We start from the raw sequence: 26,073 nt of genomic DNA, 5'->3' as shown, positions 1-26,073 counted from the left end.
TTGATCTATATTTTGCAGTGTTAGCAGCAGAGTGTGAATGTGTGTGTCCATGGGTGAATGGGATTGGCATTTTACCTCCTATAAAACTATTCACCATTTTACAATTTGTATGCATATCAATAGGAGTTTTGCCTTTTTTATGACAAAAAGTATCATTTTTGAGCATTGTGATAATTGAGTAGGTTGTGGTGATATTCTGGTGAAGCTCTGCACACAGTTTCTTAAATTTACCATGTGGGTGCTACACAACCACAATAATGCTTGGGTGTTGCTACATTGCCTCCTTGTGGGCCTCTTTGTTTTTCACAGTCTGAGATTATTTGACGTCACAGGTTCAGAATGTTCTCAAAAGAAAAGATATAAATGAAGGTCATTTCAATGAGTCAAGTAATCACCTTTTGATTAAGTCAAATTTAGAGACACTGCAAAACCAAATTTGACCTTTAAACTATTGATTGTGAATATGTAACTGTATAAGCAAGACTATTAGCCAATAAACACAAGGATAGGTCTCCTATGACGTTTACACTCACTTATTTCTGCATGTTTATTTGAACAGTTTTGACATTTATGGCTGTGGTGTTTATGGATGATTGTATTTACCTCTAAGTCTCACTCCGATCACTTTGTGGTCTACTCTAAAATTGTTCCCAGTGGTCTTTTAATTATAATTATGCTCTATTTAGACAAAAAAGTCATATTCTGAGACATAGTTATGCAAAGCAGCAATAGTTCATTAGAAATTCCTCTCAAAGTTGTGGACGGGACTATTGGCACAGAGCAACCCCGCCCCTCTTCCCCATTCCTAAGCGACTAGGAAACCTGTGGCCCACCCAGTATATTTTCAAAATCAAAAATATCCTCTTTTTTAAAATGAATTTTCAGGTAAAATATTTTTTTAAAAATGTTTGGTTTCTGCAGAGCAGCAGTAGCACATCAGAAATTCACGTTTGAATTGTGGGTGGGGCTGTTGGCAAGAAAGTAAGCCTCTGCTTATTTCCTGTCATCTCTTTATCTACACTCTCTCCTGCTAGCTTACAGCCCCTCACAACCCCAAGCTAACATTGGTGATGCAACAAAAATGGCGAGCGCTATCGGAGCTAGCTTTACAGCTTTAAGCCAGATTCCATCTCAGACGAGAAAAAAGGAAGATGTTCATGGATCTATTCATCTGCAAGTGGATGTAAAGGAATGGAGCAGAGCACGGGGACTTTGGCCCAACTTTTTATAGTTTTTATGTCACAACTGAGAGCTTTTTCATAAGAAAAATGCTAAAAGAACAAGTTAAAAACACAAATTCCATTGGAGTAAGTTGACCCACTCTGATTGATCTGATCGTAGAGGACATTTATAAAGAAAATTAAGCTTAAAATTTCTGAACATTTCTTTAATCAAATCATGATGAAACAATATAAGATTTTCTAATGTTGTTAGAAAAACATCTCAGTTGTGACAGAATAGTTTTAACTAGGACAACTGGGTACACTTTTACTATAGACCCACAGATAAACGGAGTGGGTCTTTGACCCTTTAACACCTGAGGCGTCGCCGGTGATGCTTAAACACAAAATCTTTAACATACTATAACTTTCCAACCGTTAACACGATCAATGTAATTCCAGCAGAATCTACTGGAATGGTCGTTTTTAACAGTTGAAAAGATGCAGCAAATCAAAGATCATAAACACTGGAGCTCCAGTTTTAAAGGGTTAGGACTGCTACTGTTTGGGGATGTAACAAAATAACAAAAGCATCCTTTTGTTAGGGTTACATAACGTATAAATGTTTATTGTTACATGAAAACCATTCTGTACAATTTGTTTTACAAAAATTCAGCCTCGATAACGGGAAGACGGCAGAAGGAATAGTTACAAATGAACGATGCTACTCTCACAACTGTGACATTGATAGCAGGTGCCAGTAAGAAAACCCACATGACCAAAATCTTAAAAGAATAATCATTGATACAGTCTGGTGTCTTCCTTGAACCCTTGGAGGGGTTCAAGCCTCACACTTGATCCATTTTGAGGAGGGAATGTGCAGAAGACAATGGCATAATGCATTTTTACAAATGGACTGTAGCGTCATATCGCCCTCTTTGCAGACAGGGTTCAGCTCAGGTGCCACCGGCGTGGAGCACACTTGGGTTCTCTCCTGTGTTCTGTTCAGGTGCGACATTCACTGTCCTCAGTAGTATGAGCTCAGGTGGGAGTGAGTAGGGTGTCTGGTCATGGCTGAGCCAGGATAGATGGGGTTATTGGGTGAGTTCCAGTACGTTGAGGGAGGGCCGAAAAAGTTGCCGGGGGAGACGGGCATGGAGCCAGGATGGGCACCCATGAAGTTCATTTTTGGCTGGTGGCTGTGGTAGGGCTGGACGTAAGACATCTCAGTCTGGTACTTAACAATTCCGCCCTCTGCCGCATTGTTCTGACGCGCCTGTGAGATTCCTTGGAAGTCAAACTTGTAGGCGTAGCGCTTGCCGTGGACTTTGGTCATGATGTTTTTGTCGTAGTAGTAGCGAAGAGCCCGACTGAGCTTGTCATAGTTCATGTTGGGCTTGCTCTTTCGCTCTCCCCAGCGTTTGGCCACCTCGTCTGGGTCGGTCATCTTGAACTCGCCGTTGGTGCCCTCCCAGGTTATGAAGCTGGCGTTGTTGTTGTCAGAAAGAAGTTCCAGCAGGAATTGCCACAGCTGGATCTGCCCCGATCCTGGAAGATGATGTCAGGAGTTAACAGACCAGGATGTAATGGTTTATGTAAAACTGAAGCCACAAAAACTAATTGGACATTTTATTTTCAATGATAGAGACTTTGTTGACACATTCATCCAGCCATTGGCTTGAAAATTTTTAAAACACATCATTTTCTAGGTAAGATACTCTGTCAAATGTGACCTTTTCACTGTGGCTTGGAGAAGGAGACAGAGTTTGGGGCAGAAACCTACCCACAGGCCTGTGAGCCCCGGGGTCGGGGAGCTTGAATGGGCTTTGTTTGCCTGTTCGGCTCTTGGATGAGCTGATAGCTTGGCTTTCTGTGAGGAAACAGCAGGGCAAACAGTCACTTTGGTGCAAGGGAAGCCAGATTTCATGTCAGCTCAAGCATGATGCAACTCTGCTGACACAACAAATGCTTCTGGAGGTTTGAGTTGGAGCTTGCTCTGCCTGCCCTTTGATTCGTTTTCTGTCACTGAGCCAAAGCAGACAGTGTAAAGGCCTCATTTGGAGCTTCAGCTTTTTCCATTGACATTTAATTCTTACCTGGATTGGCAAGCCGGCTGCTGATGGGCCCTAATGTCTGATACGGATCTGTTGAGAAGAAAAAATCAAGATGTTTCTGCTTATTGTGCTTCTAGTCTGAATGTTTTCATGTTTATTCATATTTTTTTAGAGTTTCCAGCTGAAGAAAAACTGAGTGACATAAAGTAATTCAATACCACTGTTGTTGATAGTGTGGCAGGAAAACACAGAAATGAACAGTTATTTTATAACTTTTCATGACCTATATCTCTAGATCAGGAAAACTAAGATACAAGTGTTTTAAAGTCCCACTCCAACTATATTTTTTCCATTTTAAAATCATTCCTGATTGTCTTTTCATTAGTATATGTCATTTTTGACAAAAATAAAAAAAAACTGTTTTGTTTTTTAAGACATATTTTCTGCAGAGCAGCAGGGGTTCATCAGAAATTTGTCTCTGTGTTGTGGGCGGGACTGTTGGCACAGAAGTAACCCTACATTGATATCCCAGCATTCCTTTGTTTGCATTCTTGCTTGTTTATTTCCTGCTAGCTTAGAGACCCTCAAAACCCCATTCTAACATTAACGTGGCAAAAAAAAAAAAAGCTATGCAGTCATACAGTTAATAGCCAGATGACAAAAAAGAAGATGTTACTGATCTATTTGTCTTTAAGTGGACGTATTAGAATAATAGTGTAGCAGGGAGATTTTGCCCCACCCGTGGCAGTTGCTGCGTCACAAGTCGGGGCTTTTTTAAATTGCGAGTTTTGCTCCTGGTCCAGCATGATTTAAACAAAGAAATACTCAAAAACACAGTTTTAATCCTAAATTATTTTATATATGTCCTCCATCATGAGAAAAATGCTACCAGAACCGCTTAAATACAGCAAAACCACAGTTTTCATTGGAGTAGGTCTTTAAAAAACTCCACAAGAAATTTGGAAAAAATGTAAACGGCACAATACAAATTTGTTGTGACATCAGGTTCTGCCTCGAGATTCTGCCAATAGGGTCACTATTTAAAAAGTATTTTTCCTTTAGTAAGAACTGCTTGATTTGTCAGACTGTAGTCAAAAGTTTAAAGAAATTGACCCTATTGTTGAAATATTTAAAAGAAAAGAGCGCTGTTGATATAGCAACATTATATGATGGGCAGTCATGTTTTCCAAAAATACCAAATCAGACTAAAATGTTTGGAAGTTTGTGTTTCCATTTGAAGAAAAAAATTACCAAAACCGTTTATATCTTGGCAGGTTTAAAATGGACATTAGCTGTGTTTCAAAAACTTTATCAAAATTCTTGAAATGTTGTAAAAACACAATTTCCCAATTAGACTGTTTCTATCAAATCATAATCATGCAAATAAAGATAAACCAACACACGCGATAAATTATTCAAAAATATGACGACGGATGTGAACAATGCTTTGTTTTACAGCAGATCCATTCAAATTTCTGCCACGGGACTAGTACCCATCATCATCTATCAAAGGAGATGTCAGCGTCTTATTCAGGCTATGGAGTGGTGAGTGACGTGATGAAGCGATTTTGGTAAATCATGGTTGGTGATTTTACAGAGGAGCTGTGGATCCAACATTTCAAACTTTTGATGAGCTGTGATGCCGTGAGACCTCTTGTGGCGCCAGCTGTGCAGCCCGTTTGTTGGTCACGTTGGAAGTCAGCCGTTGGACTCGTTTTATTAGAAAAAATTGTTTCCATTGCAGTTTTGCAAAATATGTCAATAGTGATATGGCTCAAAAGTCACCTACTTAAAGCACAAAAACCTTTTTTCAATATATATGTTTTTTTATTATTATTTTTGTGTTTCCATTAGGCAAATTTAGTATTGCAAATCCAATTTGTGCAATTTCATAGTTGATGGAAATGCAGCTTCTGTCATAAAGATTTCCTTCTATTACACCTTGTGATGATTATTTTAAGTAGTTTTTATTGCATGTGCATTTTACAAAAGGAACAGAATTCAAGCACTTTAAAAAAAAAATCATCGCTTTTCGATGCACTTGCTAACTAACATATTATACTACATTATACTTCTGCTTTATACTAGTTATATCTAGAAAAGATTTCCTTCAACCGTCCTAAAATCGGCAGAAAGTTTCTGTGTGATAATGATTCAGTCTGTAGATTTAGTCCAAACAGACACTTATAAACTGCAGATCTTTCCTGTAATACTTTGTTTGCCTTAAACTGAGTCACATTTGTGTGAACATGTGTAGGTCTCGTACCTGGCCCAATTCTTGGTGCAGGTTCTGTAACTCTGGTGCTGTGTTGGTGCTCCATTGGAGAACCTGGAAGTCAGTCATTAATAATGTGAATCTGTTTGAAAGCAGTAGTGTGAAATGTTTTTTGTGGTTATTTTTTGTCGTTTGTACCTTTGGGCACTGGAGGAGTCATGCTGTTGGTCGGCCAGCTGTTCCTGCGACTGATTTCATCAAAGCCGCTCTCTGCAGAAAACAACACAATGAGACAAGACGGTGATGAGCACAAAGTCTCTTTGAAGTAGACAGTGACAGGGATCGGCTATCATAGGAAGGAAGTCGACTGAGACGAACGCTGGACTTGCAGGGCTGGGGGTGACCCACTGGGTTTCTTGGGTGATCATTGTTTGGTTCAGGCAGCAGAATTGTAAATTGTGTCCCGGGAGAAAGACCCGTGCCCCCAGTTTCCTTTGTCGGTGCAGCTGTTTCCTGTCTGAAACTGGCTGTTGGCTTTTGGACTCATCTCAGTTTTGTCAACAGAGGTTTGTGTTGGGCTAGGGAGCATTTTAGGTCTTTCGAAACCGTGAAATGCGATTCTAAATCGCTAAATTCTAAATGTGTTGCTTTTGTAACCTTAAATCAACTGAGTTGCTTTTCAGTGACACTGAACGCTAAGGGTTGATGTTAGAATGACTCGGAGAAAACGGTGACCGTTGAACAGGAATGCTGGCAATCTTTATCTCATTTAAGCCTTGAAATAATTCCAGTAAAACTTTTGGTGTTTGTGCATCAAACCTGAGATCAGCATGGTCACCTGAATGGCATTTCAACCAAGTTTGACTATTTTAGATTGTTGTTTTTAACATTTTTTTATTGTGCTTCAGTTTTAACATTAGAGCTATTTCCATTGAGGCATTTTTAGTTAAACTGAGAAATTTCTCTTGGCAAGTTCCCATCTGTTCTGGTGGCTAAACGCTTCACAGGTTTGTGTTTCTCTTTACGTTTGGAGCATGTGAAATCCTAACCTGGCGAGTAACCAGTAACCGCAGCTGTTAGATCAATGTAATGCAGGAAAAACGGCTTTTCCTTCTAAAAACAGAGAGCAGAATCATCTTTGATGCAAAGCTGCCAACTTGTTTTTACTGTTTTTGAGACTCCAACCGCACATTTGTTGTATAATTGTTTAGCTTCCCTGTTGCTTTTTTTGCAGCAGATTAGCAGGTAGATTAGTTCACACCACAGTTACACTATAACCTTTACTGAAAACTACAATTTAAGAGCCAAAAATAGTTATTTCAACCTTAAAAACCCCTTGTTTTTTAGGTCCTAATCCCAAAAGATCATCCAACTGTTGTTTTAAATGCAGCAGCTGAGAGAAAACTTGTTACATCAGTATTCACTTATAGCGAGAAGCTAATTAAAAATGAGCCTCTCTGTGTGTTTATGAACTGTTTAAGGTGTTTGGAGGACATCTCACCTGCTTTCACCTGTAGTCTGGGTTGTGGAGGGGGCGTGTTGGCCGGAGTCGTGGAGTATGAGAAGGTGGGGCTACCTGCAGAAAAATGTAGGAAAGAAAATCTTTAGTTTGATCCGGCTGGAATTAAATTGCATTAAAAGAATGAGTTGTTAGAATGACAGCTCTTTCTGTCTCAATTATCTTTTTAAGGTGGAAATAAATGTCAAATTCTAGGCTATAATAAACATATAACGCTCAACTCTTACATTTACAAATTGAAATTGTTGCTTTTTTTATTTGTAACACAACCAAACATTTTCTTACACTTGATTTTAATCATAAAGAAAACAAAATAAATCCCATTTTTAGTTATGCAAAAAATGTATAATTTGCTCTTAAATTCTGGAAATAAATACCAACACTTTGTTGACTTAATCTAATCTACAGAATCTAAGACACATCTGTCAGTTTGAGCCTTTCTTCAGCACAACGGGTTCAGTTCTGTAAAATCAGCTCATGCTCTAAGGGTCCAACAACACTTCAGTCAGAATGAGGGCTGAACTTTGATTGCTTCCGTTTCAGGGCAGTTGAATCTGAACCTAAAAATAATCTGGTTAACAGTTTTTTTGGTGATGGCAAAGGAGAAAGAAGAGATCCAATGTCCACCATCCCACTGTTCTGGTGTTTCTGTGTACAGTCTGTCTGGAGGTCACTGTTGCTGTGTTCTTTCATAGAAGACGAGAACCGTTTCTGTCATTAAGTGAACATCTTTGACGATTTCTAAGATTAATACCAATTAAGAGTTATGAGGCTTCCCCCTTCAGCTTGTGGGTGTTCTGAGCACCACCTGTTGGTTCTGTGGGGTTTTGCTCCTTTCTAGGTAGGGTTACTAGGTGGTGCAGGGGTGTTTTTTCTCCTATTAAAACCCACATGGGGGGCTCTGGTCTCCCAGGCCCCTCAGACTGGCGAAGCAACAGCAAGGGCTCTCACTACAGGTGGGAAGGAGTAGGGGCTTTGGTCTCCTCTTGTTGGTCAAATTTTGGCACATCCCGTCAGGGTTTGCCACAGCGCCGCAACTGATTTGTGTTGATGGTTTGGCAGCGAGTTTTATGCCAGGTGTCCTTCTTGATTACTAACCTTCCTGTATTTTATCCGGGCTGGGGACCAGCACAGGGAGACCTCTCCAAAAGCCCCAAAACATACTTCATGGATTAATTGGTGTCTCAAGGTGGGCATGTATAAGTGTGTGGTCCTGGTGAGCTGTTTAGGGTGTACCACGCCTTTACCCAACAGCTAGTTGGCTTACCCCAGACTGCGTGTTGATTTTTGCACACAAATATTATATATTTGTTCTCCCAAAAAATGTAAAACAACATATAGTAGTAATACGGACAACATTAAGCCTCAAAGCTACTATTTATTTTAAACTCTTCTTCTTCTGTCTTCATGTCTGATGTTTTTGTTTCTCTGTACCTTCTGATATTTTATGCCCGATCCATTATCCCATCTTTTATAGAGTTGCCTTTGTTAAAAAAAAATTGCAAAAATAAGTGTTTTTGTTCATTTCTTTTAACCTTAAAAGTCTTTTATGGACACGCCCTGATAAAAACCACTGAACTTTAGAAGATCAATTCTGTTATGAGGCCTTAAAGACAAATGAAAAAGGTGGAAACCATTTTTAAAATCCACATCAACACAATGCAGTGATTTCCAAAAAGCTGATCTGCTGCCTCTGCTCCCAAACGCTCGTGTTAGATGCAGCAGAGCTCCAAATCACAATGACGTGTGCTTCATTGTCAATACAGGAAGTCAGTGAAGAGGAAGAGTGGACACAAAACTTACTGACAAACCGCACATTTGGTTAAAAAGCTGCAGCTTTTTTTCTTAGTGACATAACATTTTTTTTTTTAACTGTGCAGTCAGAACAGCCAGTTTCATTGAGATGCAGTTATAAAACAATGATCAAAAATCACATTTTATTTCTATAAAATGTAAGATTTAATGTTAAAATTATCACTATTTTTTTACATCTTACAAAAGTTGACCTTAAAAGTCAGCAGAGATGATGAGACAATAAGTAAGCATTAGGTCTTACTCTGTCGGAGGTAATTGAGGTGCGAGAGCAGGATGTCTGCATTGTAGGCCGACGTGAGCCTCATCATGTCGTCTTTGGTCATCTTGCACAAAGCTTTGCCGTCCACGGCTTGGAAGAGCATGACGTCCACCTCTTCCAAGACGTATTCTTTGATGGCCCAGTCCAGCCACTGCCGCACATGGAACTGAGTCCAAACCTCGGGATCTGGAATCGCAGGGAGAAAGAGGGAAACAAACTTCAAAACCTTGATCACGTTTTCTATAAACTGTTTTCTTATTTATCTGCATAATCTTTTTTAAATACAAGTAAAGTTTTTAGGGCTTGACACAAAAGTTGTGAAGCTGATCGGTTTCAGACAGACGTAAAAAGCAAGAACTTTAGTATTTTTGTCCCTTCTTGCCTAACGTAGTGAGTATGCAAATGTATTCCTATTCCAAATAGAGGTTGGGTTTATACTGAAGACTGAGAAACTGTGAGGAGAAGTGGAGCAAACTTTATTAAGAATGACATGAAAGTTCAGCATAACAGGAAATTAGAAAGAATAACACAGGAAATGAGGACATTTGAGATCTTGATGCTGATTATGAATTAGTCCTTTACCACATTAGGTTGCTACTTTTTGAACTTGTACTTAAGGTCATTTTATTACAAATGTCCAGCTAAAGACACTGGAAATAGTTTTTTTAAGAATCTTTTTTGTTTTGTGTAAAATAAATGTAAAAAGAGTGAAAACATATTTTGGAGATATTTGGAAAAGCAAAATGAGTTGAAGCATCATTGTGCCACACCCTTGTGACAAGTAGAATTTTTTTCAACCACAATCTGAATCAATTTGAATCAATGGAAGGTGAATCCTGATTTCTAAACAGTTTCTGGTTGTTCTCAAAAATTCTGAAGCTAAAAGTAGGAAGTCCTTGTTTCTGCTTACATATGATTGCATAACCTAATTTTAGCAGCCAGTTGAACAAATGTCTTGCACCAGAAAGATCTTTTAAAGAAACCAACAATTTTATGCTTTACAAGACATACGATATTTTAATCAACAAAATCATTTTCAAATCGAATTTTCTTTTTTGGGAAACAAATCAAAGATGAAAAAAAAAAGTTATTTAGTTCGTCGCTGCTTACAGCTTGGACATTCCTTACAGAAAGCATTAATCTTTGGAATCCAGGCTTTTCCTGCAGTAAACAATGAGGGTGTGCTGTGAACGTCATGTCAGGCGCTGGAGACCACACCCTCAAGCACTGATTGTTCTAGGTCGAGTCTGGCCGTTCTGATCCCATTCCTGCATACTTCAGTGACTCAATTCAAAAGGGACTTTTTTTTTTTGCACATTAATTCATCTCTCTGCCCAAAATTCGTAACCCTCATCTACTTGTCCTCTAAGGACAGACCAGCGTGAGAGCAGAGACGCATGCAGGAAATTAAGTTGATCTAATTTTACCTAAGATGATAAATTCTCTTCACACCTCAAAGCTGAGATCAGCGGAAACAAACCGGCATCTCCAACTTTACTTCTAATGCTTTTGTTATCTTACTTTGCTGAAAGTCTTCTGTGGTTTTCAGCAAAGACGGCGCTGTGTTGTGAACGTGAAACTTGACTCACGTCAGTGCTGGACATGCAGATTTTCATAAATAGGCCAAAGATGTGAAGTTATCACATTTATTTTCGATATTGAGATGTTTCTGCTGCAGGGTAATTATGAGGATGTTGAAAGTAATACAAGTAACATTAAAGATATTTAGGACACATAAATAAAAAGAAAAAAGTTAAGACTTGAATAACTAGTCTTTAGCTGCCATACATTTTTTGTGTGTATTGTCAAAATAAAATCTTCCTTTTTTTTTGTCCCTCTGCAACCAGAGTTTTCTCTGTACGTCTGCGCATGGTCAGCATGAAAAGGACGGCTTCTCTGAGCTGAACGTTTGGAATGAACATGAACTGGATGCAGTAAAGGAAAGTTTGCAGTCCTGATTGTTTTTCCAACTGGAAGAATAGGAAAGTTGACACCAGTATGCACAGAAAAGGTTTTAAAGTTCAACTCTGATCAACTTTGAGGTGTTTTTTTTATTTTATAATTTTGCCATTTTAGCCAAAAAAGCTGTAGTTTTCTAGGGTATATTTTGTGCAGAGCTGCAGTAGTAGGGCAACCCCACCCCCTCTTTCCCCTTTCTGCTGAGACCTCTCTTTTTACACAATGTTCTGCTTGCTTACAGCCCTTCACACCCCCAATCTAACACGATCAGTGCAACAAAAATGGTGAGCAATATTGTAGCTATCCAGACAAAGATGTGCATAGTTGTCTACAAATGGGTGCATCAGAATGGAGATGAGTAGAAAGGTTTGTGGCCCGCCCAGCGTATTTTCTGTCACAAATCAATATATTTTTTAAAATCTGGTTCTGATTCACAATGATTTCAATAAAGAAAAACTCAAATTCACTTAATTTTCTTTATATATGTATCCCACCATCAGAAAAATACCACGAGAACATGTTAAAAACCCATTTTTCATCAGAGTTCATCTTTTTTCAGCCAGCGAGGCCAAGTGGGCCCCATATGGTTTATAAACAGCCAGAAAATGTGGGCCCCAATTGGGTTTGTCCGCAGTTTTCATGGTGGCCCCACCTGTGTTTGCCCACATTAGCAGCACTGCCCAGAGACCGACAGCCTGGGTGGCGGCCCTGCTTGCATCGCTGGACCCTGGGCAGTGGAGCTCGCTGTGCTGTTCACCAGGTACCTGGCTCCTGTAGTGAGCCAGCCCACTCGGGACTCACATTTTCTGCCCATTTTTAAACCATATGGGGTCCACTTGGCCTTGCTGGCTGGATAATTACTAAATTGGCACAATTCTGGACTGATCTCATATGTTCACGTGTCGATATGATGACATGTACTGGGATTTCTGTGAAATTTTAAATCCAGTGACTAACAGTTCCTGGTCATGTCATTAAGCCCTTTTCAAAGTAAAAAAAACACCTGTGTTTTAGTGAATATTTAGGGTATAGTTTGAGTTCTATTGAGAGTGCAGCCACTGATTAGCTGGTAAGTCATGGTATCTGGTTGACATAGAAAAGAGAGGCTCTGAAGTAGAGGTGTAGGGAAAGACCGATTTGATGATATATCGCGATATTTTGTTTGGCAATGCATGTATCGATTTAAACAAGACAATATTGATTTAAATATTTGAGCAAACATAGTTCACTGTGCATCGTGCAGGGAGCCTCCATCCATATGTTGTCATGAGGCGGGGGCAAAAGTTCTGCTGAACTTCACAGCAATGGATTCTACTTCAGCGACCTGATTGATCAGAGTGATGTGTACAACACTCTGGAAAAAAAAGCTGTCGTCATGACGATGATGTGTTTACTTCTACATGTGAGAAACTGAGCTGCAGAGTACACTGTCCTGTAAATAAACCCTTGTAGCCACATTCAAGTGTTATCCTTCATCCTTCCATCAAACTGAAATGTTTCTGAACAGAATTAGCTTTTTTTTCTCCCATTATTTTTGAAGAACTTGTTCGAGTGTTCAGGCTCCTGAACTGTTTCAATGCTACATTTAGCAATGTTGGAAATAAACATCACCATTTCCTCAATCATACTTTTAGAACCTTATCGGTTAAGGCATATTCATTCTATTTTTTTTGTTTATTGAAAAATATTTTGTTATGGAATTCAGACAATACTGACTGGTCCCTTTAAAAACAATTTTTTCTCAATTTACCAATAGAAAAACACCATGAACTTGCTTGAGTAAAAGCAACCTGTAAATGAGATCCAGTTGCAGTTCTTAACGTTGTGATCATTAAATGAAATGAATTTTACTATTTAATTACAATGAAAAATTTATTAATATTCAGGTAGTTTTGAAGTCATACTCTTAAAAAAAAAAAGTGAGAAATTGTTCTGGTACATCTTGGGATACATTGTGATACGTATCGTATCATGAGACACGTATCGCGATATGTATTGAACTGCCAACTCTGAAGATCCAGCTGCATTGATTTGTCAGCGGTTCAATTTGTTCTATTTCTTTATCCTGATAAATGACTCATGCAGACCAACTGTCTGACTCTACAGAGCAGCACGAGTACTCCATCCAGTGACTGATGATAAACCTGGGTGAAAACGCATTTGCAAAACTTGCATCACACGGATTCTTTGGAATTTCTTTCTTTCAGAAGTTTCTCTCTTTACTCCGTGGCGTTACACAATCTTGTACCTCACGGCTGAGCTGACGTTCCTCCTTTCTGTTTTTCTCATGAAACCGGTTGATCCCACAAGATCGAACGTCAACAAGTGTCACAAGTAAAACCTTTGAGATGATCTAAAACATGGAGACTTCTTCATGCTCATGCTCTCCTGATGAGTTGATTAATTTACTGAACAAAATGGCTTAAAAACTGCTGCTCTAAAGCGAGCCACAGAAACACTGAGAACGAGAACGACGGCAGTGAAATCTTTCACTGAAAACACAAAGTTTAAAATGCTGACAATAGACCTATTTGGATAAAACCTCAACGTGTGTCATTTAGGCGATTGTTCCTTTTTTTTGAAGCACAGAATTGACTCATAAGGCCGGAGTTACGATTGCTGCTCTGCAGTTGTTTTAATAATTTTAGTAAATATAAATAGCGCATCTTTTTTCTCTTGTTCTTTATGAGCTTTCCTGAAAATAGATTAATATTTCAGGAAATAACTCATTTGTTTTTCTCATTACAACATTGAAAAGGAAGTAAAAAGATAAAAAATATAAGCGTGGTCACCACACATCTTAAATTTAACCTTCAGAAACCACACTTTTGAAAAGTTCCTTTAACCCCCCGATGTCATGCTGACACTTAAAGTCAGAAAGCTTTTGTTCTGCAGCCTGATGGTTGAATGAGTACTGAGCAGTTTGAGTAAGAGTGTGATACACTCGGGCTTCTCTTATGAGTGTTGCACAAGTCTGCTTGTGTGCCAACCAGCAGGAAGGAGTCTTGTGACGGTTCATGCGTGGCAGAGGCTCATGTGAAGGCTCACCTGCTGGGACGATGACCCGCTTCTCCTCAGTGACGTTGCTGGGTGGGGTGGTGGTCTGGGGGCTGACGCGGGGCTCCTGGTAGGAGGACTGGTACAGCATGGGGGCTTCGTCGTCACTCACATGTCGGGAGCGTTTGGTGACGCTACAGTCCACGGGGGACTCACGACTGGAACAGAAACAGAGTCCAGTTTGCTTTTTCCAACCAAACCTTTGAAACGGGGTGTTTTTTTTTTCACTTTCACATGATTTGGTTCACAAATCAATACATAAAATATTCAACTAACTTTTCTGCAATATGATACAGTTATGAAATTTTAGCTAAACGGATAAGGTCTAGATATATTATTCATTTGGCATTTAAAACGGGAAATAAAAATGTATTTTAATCAACAAACTCTTGTTTTTTGTTACTAACATTATTTTAATTATGCAACAAAAGCAAGAAATCTTTGACAAAACAGCTTCAAACATTAAAACTTGCCATTGTGGGACTTTTTGATTATTTTTTTGTTTTTGTTTTTGTTCTTTGTGTTTAGAATAAAAGGGTTTCACATTAATGTATTCAGGTTTTGTTTGAAACCTGAAAAAAAAAAAATCAAATATTTAGAGAACACAACATACATCCTTCGCTGTGGTTCACTTTAAACCAATCATAAATGACCCAACTTGGTAGAAGGGAGCTTGTGAATGGACGTCTTTCTGTTTACATCACATGTAAAGACCACAGGACACAGCAGGAAAAGAAACTGACAAAGTTTACTGATTATTTACATCCTGATCGATTTTATCCCTTTTTACCAACAGTTACTGCTGTTACTCTCATAGGCTCTCTGCAAGGCCACCAACTCAGTGGTCTTGTGGTAGAGTGTCCGACCCGAGACTGGAGGGTTGAGAGTTAAAATCCGCACTCAAGTCTTACTAAAGACTCTAAAAATGCCTCCATGTTTGACACTTAATATTTTAGCTATATTCCTTTTTGTACACATTTGATGCTTAATATCGTCTTGGATGCGTTTATTTAAGAGTTTTGTTGAGCTTTGGATCTAAAACTTTTATTTATTGATCGAGACAATGGGCGGTGACCGTATCATTTGTTTGAGTAGCATGATTGGATGGAGATGTTTTAAAACCTCCAGTGCAGCGTAATCATGCAGGGACCTCAGAGTGACAGTCTTTTCACCGCACCGTATGTTTAGAAGTGGATTGTTTTTCATCAGGACACGTGCAAAGATCTGGAGAGGTGCTGGGTGCAGAACCGGAGGAGTTCACTCCTACAGCATTAAAGGGTTGAACTGGGGGTTTAAAGCACAAAGTGGTCCCTGAGCACAGCTGTGTCTGCAGCTCACCACTCCAAAGGGGATGGGTCAAATGGGAACAAATGTCACAAATCAAAGTGTGTGACGGTTTTTCAATATGTATTTGTATCCTACATTAAGACCTACTTTGTCTAAATGTTTGTTTCCACCTTCAGTTTGTCTGAAGAATGACTGAAGAGATTCAGGACCCAATCTGGACCAATCAAAGCAGACTAGGTCCAGACCAACAGACTGTTCCAGTCTGAATACACCCGTAAAGTTCATATTCTTTGGAACCAACGTGAACAGTGACTCTGCTAATCTTTCCGAGCGAATCGGAGCTCAGACCGATGGGAAACAGAGACCACCTCGAAAGATGGGTCTGAGAGCGGTTCCTGGTCCTGGACCAGGGTCCACTTGGGTTTATTCAGACTAAAAATTTGTTCTGGATACAATATAGGAGGAAAAAAGCTGCTTTTCTAAGCCCAATGAGGCAAATTTTCTTTTTGATTTTGGGCTATATAAATAAAATTGAATTGAACTGAATTATCTTTAAGTGAAACAAATGTGTCCAGTCTGAATAGACCCCAAGTTTTTAGCTCGTCATTTTATTAGGTATATGTACAAAGCATGTGTGTATTGTTCAATGATTGTTTTTTATATAATGCAAACTTTTACCATGTATTAAGTCTTTACATAATTAGAACAAAAACATTCTAAATATGACTTTGCCCTTTTCTAGATCAAAGATCTGCTTTCTATCATTTTCATTCTTTCCCTATGCAGGTTGTCAGCTTTTCTGTAAATGTTAGTTTTGATCCTAATGGGTCAAAACTTACTTTTGAAAGTGGAAAACCTAAAGCAGGCCTGCTCATTCCTGGTCCTACAGATCTACCACCCTGCTTGTTCTCCAGCTCTCCCTGCTCTATACTTCCCCCTGATTACCTGGATCAGGTGTGTTCACTCAATCCGAATTTGGAGACATCTGATTAAGTTAATCATCAGTTAATAGGGCTTGGAGATCTGGAAAACAGACAAGATGGTAGATCTCCAGGACACGGAGGACAAGGAAAAAATATATATATTTTTTTACATATCTGGACTAAAAGTCAAATTCTTGAACCAGTCATCATTCAGTGTGAAGGAGTAATATCAGTTTTCATTCAGGTAGGAATAAACAAAATGCAATGTTTTCAGAAAATGTGTTTTCTTAATCTATGAATCCCTAAGAACAACTGCAGGTAGAAAAAAAATCCTGAGCAGAGATGGTTCATTCATTAGAGTTCAAAAAAGAAGTGTGATTTTTGGTATAAAACCAAATTTCTACTAAATTTTTAGATTATATTTTAAACTATATTAAAATATTACGTTCATCAAGATCTGTTTTAACATCAATAGCTATGTCCTCTTTGTCTCTGGGCCATAAAGCATCTGGGTTCTGGTAAAACGGTCATTGAGGATGAACAATGGATACCAACTTGGAACAATAAACAAATATTTTTAGGCTCCCGGAAAACCCAGGGAGTCAACATAGACTGAGTCAGATTGTCCAGGAATATCTGCTCACCCACCTGTGGGACCCCCCAACCCTGACTCACCTGGTCCCATTGACGTGTTCGCCTCTCTTCCCGGAGTTTTGTGGCGTTGACGCCGCCCATTCCGGCTCAGCCGGCTCTGGACTCTGTTTGGAAGTCTGGCTGAACCCCCCGGGCGAAGTCATTTCAGTCTTCATATGCATGGCAGGGGGCGCGGTGTACGACGGCTCAAACATGGGCTGGTCCTCACTCATCACAGACAGCGCTTCCTGTCCAACAAACACACAGCGGTTAGGGGTGTCGCGTCACAAACCAGTAAAAGTTATTTCTGCTGGACCAGAGAGAGGAGGATTTGAAAATATTTAGAGTCCGGAGCTGAATTCTTACAGAGCACAAAAAATATTGCTTTTTAAATCAATGAAGACATAAAATACAACAAATAAAACCAAATGTGACATTTTTAAATACAAAAACAATCCGTGAACTAAAACAAACTGATGTTTGTGTCGTACAAAGAGAGGCTGATAGTTTTTGAAACTGAATCTTATCCCTTTTTGTGCAGAACAGATGATGCTGCAGCTCAACTTAACTTGGTACAATTTGGAAGATAACAGTATAGCAGTTGGATGGAAGAAATGTGTTGTGCACATCTATCAGAGGTTACAATCTTTTCCATAGGAAAAAAATATATGTTAACTGTATTTGAGAACTGGACTGTGAGACCCCCTCCCCCCTCATGTTCCAAACGAGAAGTACCTGCTGACTCCTAGAAGCTGAATTCCCATAGACTTCCATTGAGAAATAAACAGCTATAACTCAGTCATATTATTTGTCAGAATTATCATTCTTGGTCTGCAACATCCTTTTAACCTGTTTTTGCTAAGCCTAATTTTTTATGTTTATAATTTTGCTGTAGCGCAAGTTATTCAAGTTATAAACGGACCAATCAAATGCCTCAAACCTTCAAACATGCTCATTGCTGATTGGAGAGAGTGGCAGCCATAGGAAAGTAGACTAACCCCGGGCTCACACCGCTAGTGTTACAGCTCCGGTGCGAGCGCCGCAGTCTTTACGTAACTTTAAAAGTGCGAGAGGAAATCCCACTGCAGGCGTTCACGTCCTGCATCTGCGTCCAGGCCTCTGCGTCGCTGAGAATCTGTTTCGTTTGGTTCAAATTTTACCGGACGATGCAGCTGAACTCAACGAATAAAGGGGGGATTAGCGTGAACGTTTGAGTTTGGAATTTTGGTAGGTCAGAAGCAGAGCCTGTAGCTGCAGCCAACCTGTAGCTAATACAGCCATCGGCTGTAGCTACACCGCTCTCACATCGCACCTGAGCTGTGGTGCTAGCCGTGTGAGCCCGAGGTAAGACCGACACTGACCAATCACGGCTTACTGAGGATGTCTGCTTCCATCATGGCGATGGACATATCATGGGAAAATGGCAGTTAAATTGACATCATTTTTTTGGAACTGGACGCAAGTCATTTTCTATGGATAATGTCATATTTCTTCATTCCAGTTTTCTATATACATTCAATGAGTTATACCTAAATACCACACGCGCTTTGACATACCGTAACTTTCAAATTGGATTATTTAACATGGAAAAAAGCGACAACTTATTTTGATTTTGTACTGTTATGCTATGTTTAAGGACATAGATGATGCGTACATGCCCACCACCTGCAGTTGGAAGAGGCTTGGTGAGAAATGTCAAAGCGGTGCAAATCCCATGAATCTTGCTCCAGGTTTTTTCTTTCACAGCTCTATTCAATTTATTCTCAATTTATGAAAGCCCTGTGTCATAGAATTCCTGCCAGGCACAAACTGCTATCATTCAATTCTTTTTCATGATAAATATTAAAATGGTTGGCACTTTAGTGAATTAAAAGGGACAGCATTCATACATCACTTCCAAACACAAGTCTCTGATTGGTCAAAGTTCAACCTGCTTTGACTCAACGCACGTTCAAATGGATGCACATTTTTTATTTAAATCACTAAAACAGTTTCAAAAATGTGCGTAGCTACACGTGAATGTGAGAGTTTACACGCCTTTACATAAATATTTTATTGGAAATGGTTGCTTGAACGTGCGTTTCTGAGGGGGATGTGAACATAGCTGAACAGGTCATGTTTAGATATTTTGGTGAAAATGCAAGGAAGCAGTCTGATATGGGTTGAAAGAAGGGACGACGGATAACAAAATGCACTCAAAAACAACATTGTATTTTTTTTCAGTACTATTCAAAACAAGTTTTAACCGGGGGGTCAACTAGCTAGTTCCCTTAGAGTGACTAAATAAAAAAAAAAGATTTTTTTAGGTAAAACCTGCCACTCTGATTATTCCTGAACTGGAATTTTTAAGTCACAACACTGAGCTCAAAATGTTGATGTATAGGAAAGAGATCCAAAACTACATCACAGTTAGATTTAAACATTTAATCAGTATCTTGAAGCTGTTGATAAATGATAAGCAATTAAGTTAGTGGTTTATTCTGGTGAAGTACAAGTATTTGTTTTTTAAAAACCGTTTATTCTAGTTTCTAATGTCCAGTTTGTCTCAGAGGGCGACAAAACTTTCATTTTTTTCTGTTTGTTTGTTTTAACTTTACTAATTTTACTTTATATTTTGGGTCATAAGACCATTTTGATATAGAAACGTCCAAACCGTGTGAACAAACAAAGGGATCCATGTGGTTTTGGAGCAGGAGTTCAGATTGGGGTGATTCAACATGAATAGCCCGTTAAAAAATCTCCCTTTTTGGTGGCGTTTACAGACATCTCACAACTAACAGTGGGAGTAAATGGCGCCACCCACTCTATGGGCATGAACGGTAAAGTAGCTGAATATTTTTAATGCAGCTGAGGACAGTGATCATTCAAACCCTCTGTTGTGATTTCAGAACAAATTGTGGCCTGTAATGCTACAGTCACAAACAGAACTGTCACTGTGTGATGGAGAGACATCAACCGAATCTTCAAGATTTCCTGCCGCCGCCAATTTTTACAAAAAAATCGGTCGCTGTAAAGTTTTAACTTTTTCTTAAAACCTTTGCAGCCACCGCACAGCAGGTAAACATGCGTCTGCTGCCTCACGATTATAAATGCTGCACTGTATCATTTTGGGATATGTGACCATAGTCAAAGAAGCTCCAAGTTAGACTCCTGTTTTCTTTTTGTTTCTTATTCTAAAAAAAATCATATAAAGTAAATTATAATGTATTCACATTCATTTCAACAAATGGGTCGAATGGTAATGTAGTTTGCTCATTTAAAACCAGCTTTTCTCCTAACATTTGTCTGTATTTCAGTGGTGTAAATTATCCATACACCAAACTTTTCAAAATCAGAAAAATTAGAGGAGCAAAAACTGTGAAGACTTAAAATGTTGCTAGTGCAGCTGGATTTGTTGGTCATTTTGACCGCTACATCTCAGATTATGTGTAATTTCATCATAAAATAAAAGTTCATCCATTGAAAACTTTCTTTCTGTCTGGTATTTCTCCTGCCATGTTTGCTCCCAAGCCACCTAGTGGTTGCATGTGAAACTGTTTCTTTCAATTTTAAAAGTGTTTCAAACAGGAAGTCGTGGGATTTTCCCCTCATGTGTCTACATGTTTTCATTTTAAAATCCTCCTAGAAGCCAGTTTGTTGTCTTTAAAGTCAGATAATAATTATTGGTGATCAATTGTCATTACAAATAGCTTATTTCCTCCTCATGACGCATTTTAAGTTGGTGTTTTGCTTCTGGTTTGCACACAATCTGTCAGATTGCTCAGGTTGAGGGGTTTTCAACTCAAACATGCAAATAAAAACTAAATTTGCCTTCATAAAAATCATTTCTTTCTAAGCTGTTCTGTTGACTTAGCTTTCCATCTGGCACCCTATCGCTGTTAAATCAGCAGCACATCTCAAAGTGAAGGACACATTTGGGAGCCATTTCAGATAGACTAGCAGGTTTTGTTTCAGAAATGAGTAACTATGTTAAATTTATGTCAACAGACTTAAAGTTCAGTGAAAAAGAGTTTTAAAAAGCATTTTTTGAGCGCACAGGAGAAAAGTTTTTCAGAGATGGAGAACTGCTTTGGATTGGCATGTTGGTTTCCATAACACTTGTGAGGACCTGTCTGTTGACAATCATTCAGGGCAGGGGTGTCAAACTCAATCACACAAGGGGCTAAAATCCAGAACACACCTTTAGGTCGCGGGCCGAACAGGAAAAACATTTATTGAACACTCTAACACTAAATTTCAAAAACTTTAAAACCATAACTTTTTAACATAATCATGAACTAGATATATAGTATTACCTGAGATAATGCTAGTATGAATGCTGTAAGCTGAGATTTGGCTGATGAAGATGCTGAAATTGAAAAACGCTGAAGCTGATGGCTAAATAAAATATTAGTTAAATGCCAAATTACCCTAAAAATCTAAAAAAAAAAAAAAAAAAAAAAAAAAAAAACTAAGGTTAGCCAAAACAGCTACCATGTAGCTGAAAAAATAGCTAGACTTCAAAATATCTTGAAAAACTGAAATAGCCTAAGTTAGCCAAAACAGCATGTAGCTGAAATCTTACCTAAACTCCAAAACAGGCCAAAAATTCTTGGTAAATGGCAAAATAGTCTAGAAAGCCAATTTTTAAAACTTTAAAACTGTAACTTTTTAACGTAATTATGAATAAAAACGGGCAGGAATATTATTCAAGAATACATCAGCTTTAAAACATTAAATAACCTTAAATATTTTACTCTCCATAAAAATATATATTTGTCAAAATTACACAAGTTAGAAATAAATGCAAGGTAACATTGGGCCATTAATAACAATAAAATAATCTGGAGGGCCGGATAGAATTACCCAGAGGGCCAGATCTGGCCCCCGGGCCTTGACTTTGATACGTGATTTAGGCTCACTAGGGTCACAGGCAGAACTTGCGTCTAGCTGTTAATGGTTTTATTTTCAGATCACCAGTTTGTAGTAATTTTACATTCTTGCTTGCAAGGTTCAGAATAGTAGTTTTCAGTCTCTTAACATAGTTCTTTTACATCGTCCATGTGTTGAAATGATGAGTGATGGTCCCATCATATCTAAAGCTCACACTTTAAGTTTTTAAATTAGTACAAAATTGAATGTTATCCTTCATTTCATCGGGTAGGTGAACTGAGAGCCAACTCTCATTTAAAATGACAAACTTCTGAAGCATATTTTTGAAACTAGTCTGTTCTTCCCCCTCACAGACTGTTGACCTTTAAGAACTGTTTTTCTCTCAGATGATCCAAACCTGGACAGCTAAAGTCACAGGAAGTTAAGAAACAACAACGCTAACGAGTGAAGTGAAAATGAAGTGCTCAGAAATGGTGCAAGGCTGTCTAATCTGAACCAACATCAGCAACCTTAACCACACTTTAATTTTGTCGTTAGGATTGGTGGTTTAGGGAGGAGGGGAGGGGTGAGCTCAAAATGGAGTCTAATTGAGATTTAACTCTGTCTTCCTGTGTTCAGCTCTGAGACCTGAAAACCACACCAAGATGGCACATTTGCACTCGAGAGGCCAAACGCAGGCCTTGCTGCTGTGCCCGCTTGTCAGACCCGCCCGCGTGCACGAGACCACGCGCGTGCACGTTCCCGCGCTCCATCAGTGTTTGTTTAGAGGAGCTGAGCATTGTCTTTGGGCCTCCTGCGTCAGTGCTGTGCTTTTTCAGCGGCCTACAGGAAACCTGGCCGCCATGTGCACAGGAACCTTTTGGCACAGGCCAGGGGGAGAGGAAATGCTGATGGGGAGGGGGGGCACAGTGCACGAATGTGGGTCATTTTAAAGGCTGGAAAACAACTGTAAAAGACCTGCTTTGGGGGGTGGAGGGGTCCATTAGACACAGACGTGCAGACTTGATTGAAGTGCCGCCATCACATTGTTCGGTCCTCTGTTGTTTAGCTTTGCTCTGCTGTGGCCTGAAGGTTCTCAAGAACATCCTAATGCATGGCAGAGTTTCCTCAGCAGTGCAGACTTTTGTGATGCACTCTCTGCTGCTGCTGCACTGGAAGAGGGGCTTTTGAGTTGTCTGCACCTCTTTAATAAACCTTGCAGTTGAGCTCTGCTGCTTCCTTACTTGATGCAAAACATTTTATCAGGCTTAATGAACCTGCTAAAAAGTAAAAAAAAAAAAACTGCAGTCCTTCACAGCTCCTGCAGAGCAGTGAAAACATGCAAGAACAACCCACAACGAGCAGAAGTCACCTTAAAAGACTTTCCTAAATGTTCCCACAGTAAAGATGTCTGCAGCCTTGTTTTGCCTGCAATGGAGTTTGACATTTTAGATCATGTGACTGATGAAGTTGTGAGTCTCCCTTCTTCTGCCAGAGCAAAACAGGTGTCATAAACTGACAGAACACGCTGCAGAACGAACTGCTTCATCTACTTTTCCCAACTCAAGCTGATATCATCATGGTGACTTGCAGTTGTTTTTCTGTCCCTGTCAGCGCTGCAAGAGTGAGCAGCTTTATCTTCTCTCTCTCTCCGTCTTCTCTGCACACTGATACAAATATACCAAAATGCGGCCAGACCGCTGATGCCACAACTGACTTCCTGCTCTCTGCGTTTCAGGCCGTTGCTCAGTGACACAAAACAACTTTCAGAAAACATGACCCCAAAGAAGCTGGCGCGTGTGCACGCCATTATGGACGTTCATGCGGGCTTTCCATCTTGGAGAGCTGCTTTGAACCATGATGACCAAACTTAGAGGTCTGATCTAGTTCTAATAGCTGCCTCCAACAGAGCTCTCACATATAATCTATGAATATGGCGTTGTTAAAATAACTGCCTTTCTAATTTAGATTTCTTCGTTTTCTAGTTTGTTTATGTTGAGGTTAAGATTGCTTCTTCCTTCCTCATATTCACATCAGCTTTAAGTTTCAGCTGTTGTTGAGTTCATCACCTTTTCCTTCAATGTTTTTTTTTTTACCCTACTAGAATATTTTTTCTTACAAACAACAAGATTTTTGTGCATTTTTTTGCTCCTATATGCAAAAATATTACATTTCTGAATACTAGATGTTTTTAAAAAAAAAATGTTTATAAAAGCAATTTATACACAAATTTCACTGTTTTTACGAATATCTTGGAATATGTCAACACCACATCCTGCAACATTTAAGGAAGAGTTACTGAATTTTTTGTTTCTGTAATTTTCTTTCTTTTATTTCTAATCTTCCTTGTTTCGTCTGAATAAACAACATTTTTTATAGCTAATGACGGTAGTGAAAGTTGAATTTAAAAGCGTTAAAAGCCAAAGAGGTGGAGCTTTGCAGTTGCTGGAAGAAGTGTGAGGTTTTGCACCACATTCAGGAGTTTAGAATTTCTGCTCTCTGTGATGCTGCAAAGGCAGCATGTTTTCAAGTGGAGATGATGAGGCTTGTCGATGAAACATTTTCTTACTTTTATGAAAATTACGCATAGGCTACTTTTTTTATAAAGAATTCAAAAAATAATGTGTGTATTTCGTTTCGTCAAAGTTTGTTTTAATAACATCCTGATTTAAGTTGAAGTAACTGATGTGCGCACGCGTACAGGCCTGCAGAGTTGTGGAAAGTCCTCCATGCACGCGCGTCTGAGTCAAGCACAAGAAAGCAGAAGTAAAAGTCGGAGGGCTGATTTTGCAGCTGCGCGCGCCGCTGCGCAAACAGCCGCGCGGGGTTTTCACAGGCCCCGCGCCCTGCAAAGGCCTGCACGCAGCGCGGACACAAAGCGCGGCCTCGGTGTGTCCAGTGCGCTTCGGGCGAGTCTTTGTTGCATTTTTCAGGGTTTTTTTTTTTAACATAACGGGAGGGGGAGTTCAGTCCAGGCAGCGGAAATGTGTGCGGAAAGTCTGAGGTTTGAGACAGGAAGCCTGCTAAAGGCAGATAACGACACCTGACAAGTGCTCCCGTTTGCAGCCATAAATTATTCTTAAAATAACCAACAACACAATCTGCAGAAAGAGCTCCAGAGAATAATCATGTGAATAAGAACGCGCAAAGAATGCAGCAGCTGTGTTCAAACGACATATCTGAAAATAAACCTGCTTCTTTGTTTTTACATCCAATCAAATGAAAGCATTTTTAATCATATCAGCTAAATGATTATTGTACATAAACATGCAGGAGAGTCAAAAGAAGAAACAAGTTCAATATTAGTTCCTCAAATAGCAGCAACATTTTAAAACTTTTTCGTTTTAGAGAAAATCTGCAATAATTCTGCACAAGAGTCACGAAAATGTTAATTTTTTTAAATGAATTTAATTTAGCCTCATTAATAGGAGAACTACTATTTAAATCAGTTTGAAAAAAATGTGGCTCGCTTTTTTTTTAAACTTCACGAACCATGAGTTTTTTTTGGAGCGAAGCTTTACTTTTCCCTCCTTTTGCGCGGTGTTTTTATGCCGCTCAATCCTGTAGATTTGCGAGAAAATCCGGTGACAGCGGCGTCGGTTTCAAGCTGATCATGTGTAACTGCGTGAAAAATGAAATACCAGTTGAGTGGATCCTCCAGCTCCGCGCCAAAGCGCCGCGCCGCAGCGACACCTGCTCTGAGCGCATCAGTCCCACCGCTCTATCAACCCATACTCCACGAAAAAAAAGTTAAAAAAAATCAAACAGACCCGTTCTGATACCATTTAAGGTTAAAACATTTCCCCCTGAGTTTAATCTGAGAGTCTGGATGAGCTCGGTAAACTCAAGAATAAAAATGGGCCGAAAAAAAGAGACAGAAATGCATTAAAAGGCCGAAAAATGCAGGAATTCCTCTTCAGCGCGCGTCGCCGGCCACCAATTAGTGTTTTTATCTGCGCGTAAAGATGTAGTGGTTAGTTGTGTTATTATAGAGCCGACATACAACCACGAACGGGAAGGAAGAGGAAATTTTGTACAAGAAGGAAAGAGTGGGGAGCTCGCATCACCGCCTCGACTCTCTCACTGAGCAGACTGATGTGGGTGGCCGCCTGTCACCTCCGCCGCCGCCGTGGCGCAAAGCAGACCTGCACCTACCTTTATCGGACAGTCCATGGCAGCAGCAGCCGAGCGCTCTCTGGCATTTAGTCGATTTGTTCGCGAACGTGCGGCCCTCTGACCTCCCTTCAAATCATGCAGGCGCGCATCGGTGCTATGGCGCAAACCATTGCACTTACAATTTTCAGCTCACGCAGACCATAACCGGATGACAAGTTTTTTCAC

The 26,073-nt window shown here is 39.5% G+C and overlaps 1 protein-coding gene across 3 annotated transcripts; it reads right to left on the bottom strand.

Moving 5' to 3' along the window:
- Positions 1 to 1,743: 1,743 nt before the first annotated feature.
- On the bottom strand, positions 1,744 to 26,067 carry fli1rs (Fli-1 proto-oncogene, ETS transcription factor-related sequence). 3 transcript variants are annotated; one of them, XM_024258459.2, is made up of 10 exons: positions 25,374 to 26,067; positions 16,924 to 17,129; positions 14,030 to 14,196; positions 9,005 to 9,208; positions 6,931 to 7,005; positions 5,628 to 5,699; positions 5,481 to 5,543; positions 3,257 to 3,304; positions 2,944 to 3,030; positions 1,744 to 2,708 (listed from the first exon to the last, which is right to left on the bottom strand). In XM_024258459.2, exons 2-10 carry the CDS (start codon positions 17,112 to 17,114, stop codon positions 2,188 to 2,190), a joined length of 1,428 nt encoding a protein of 475 aa, XP_024114227.1. In that variant the 5' UTR covers positions 17,115 to 17,129; positions 25,374 to 26,067; the 3' UTR covers positions 1,744 to 2,187. The 3 variants fall into 3 exon arrangements, with proteins under 3 accessions (XP_024114227.1, XP_024114226.1, XP_024114228.1); XM_024258458.2 differs by having other exon boundaries at positions 25,888 to 26,067; XM_024258460.2 differs by lacking the exon at positions 2,944 to 3,030 and having other exon boundaries at positions 25,888 to 26,067.
- Between the last annotated feature and the right edge of the window lie 6 nt (positions 26,068 to 26,073).

This window comes from Oryzias melastigma, linkage group LG16 (assembly GCF_002922805.2).
Source record: "Oryzias melastigma strain HK-1 linkage group LG16, ASM292280v2, whole genome shotgun sequence".
Taxonomy (NCBI): domain Eukaryota; kingdom Metazoa; phylum Chordata; class Actinopteri; order Beloniformes; family Adrianichthyidae; genus Oryzias; species Oryzias melastigma.
The sequence above is the reverse complement of the archived record's forward strand: the minus strand, read 5'-3'. Positions and strand labels throughout refer to the sequence as shown.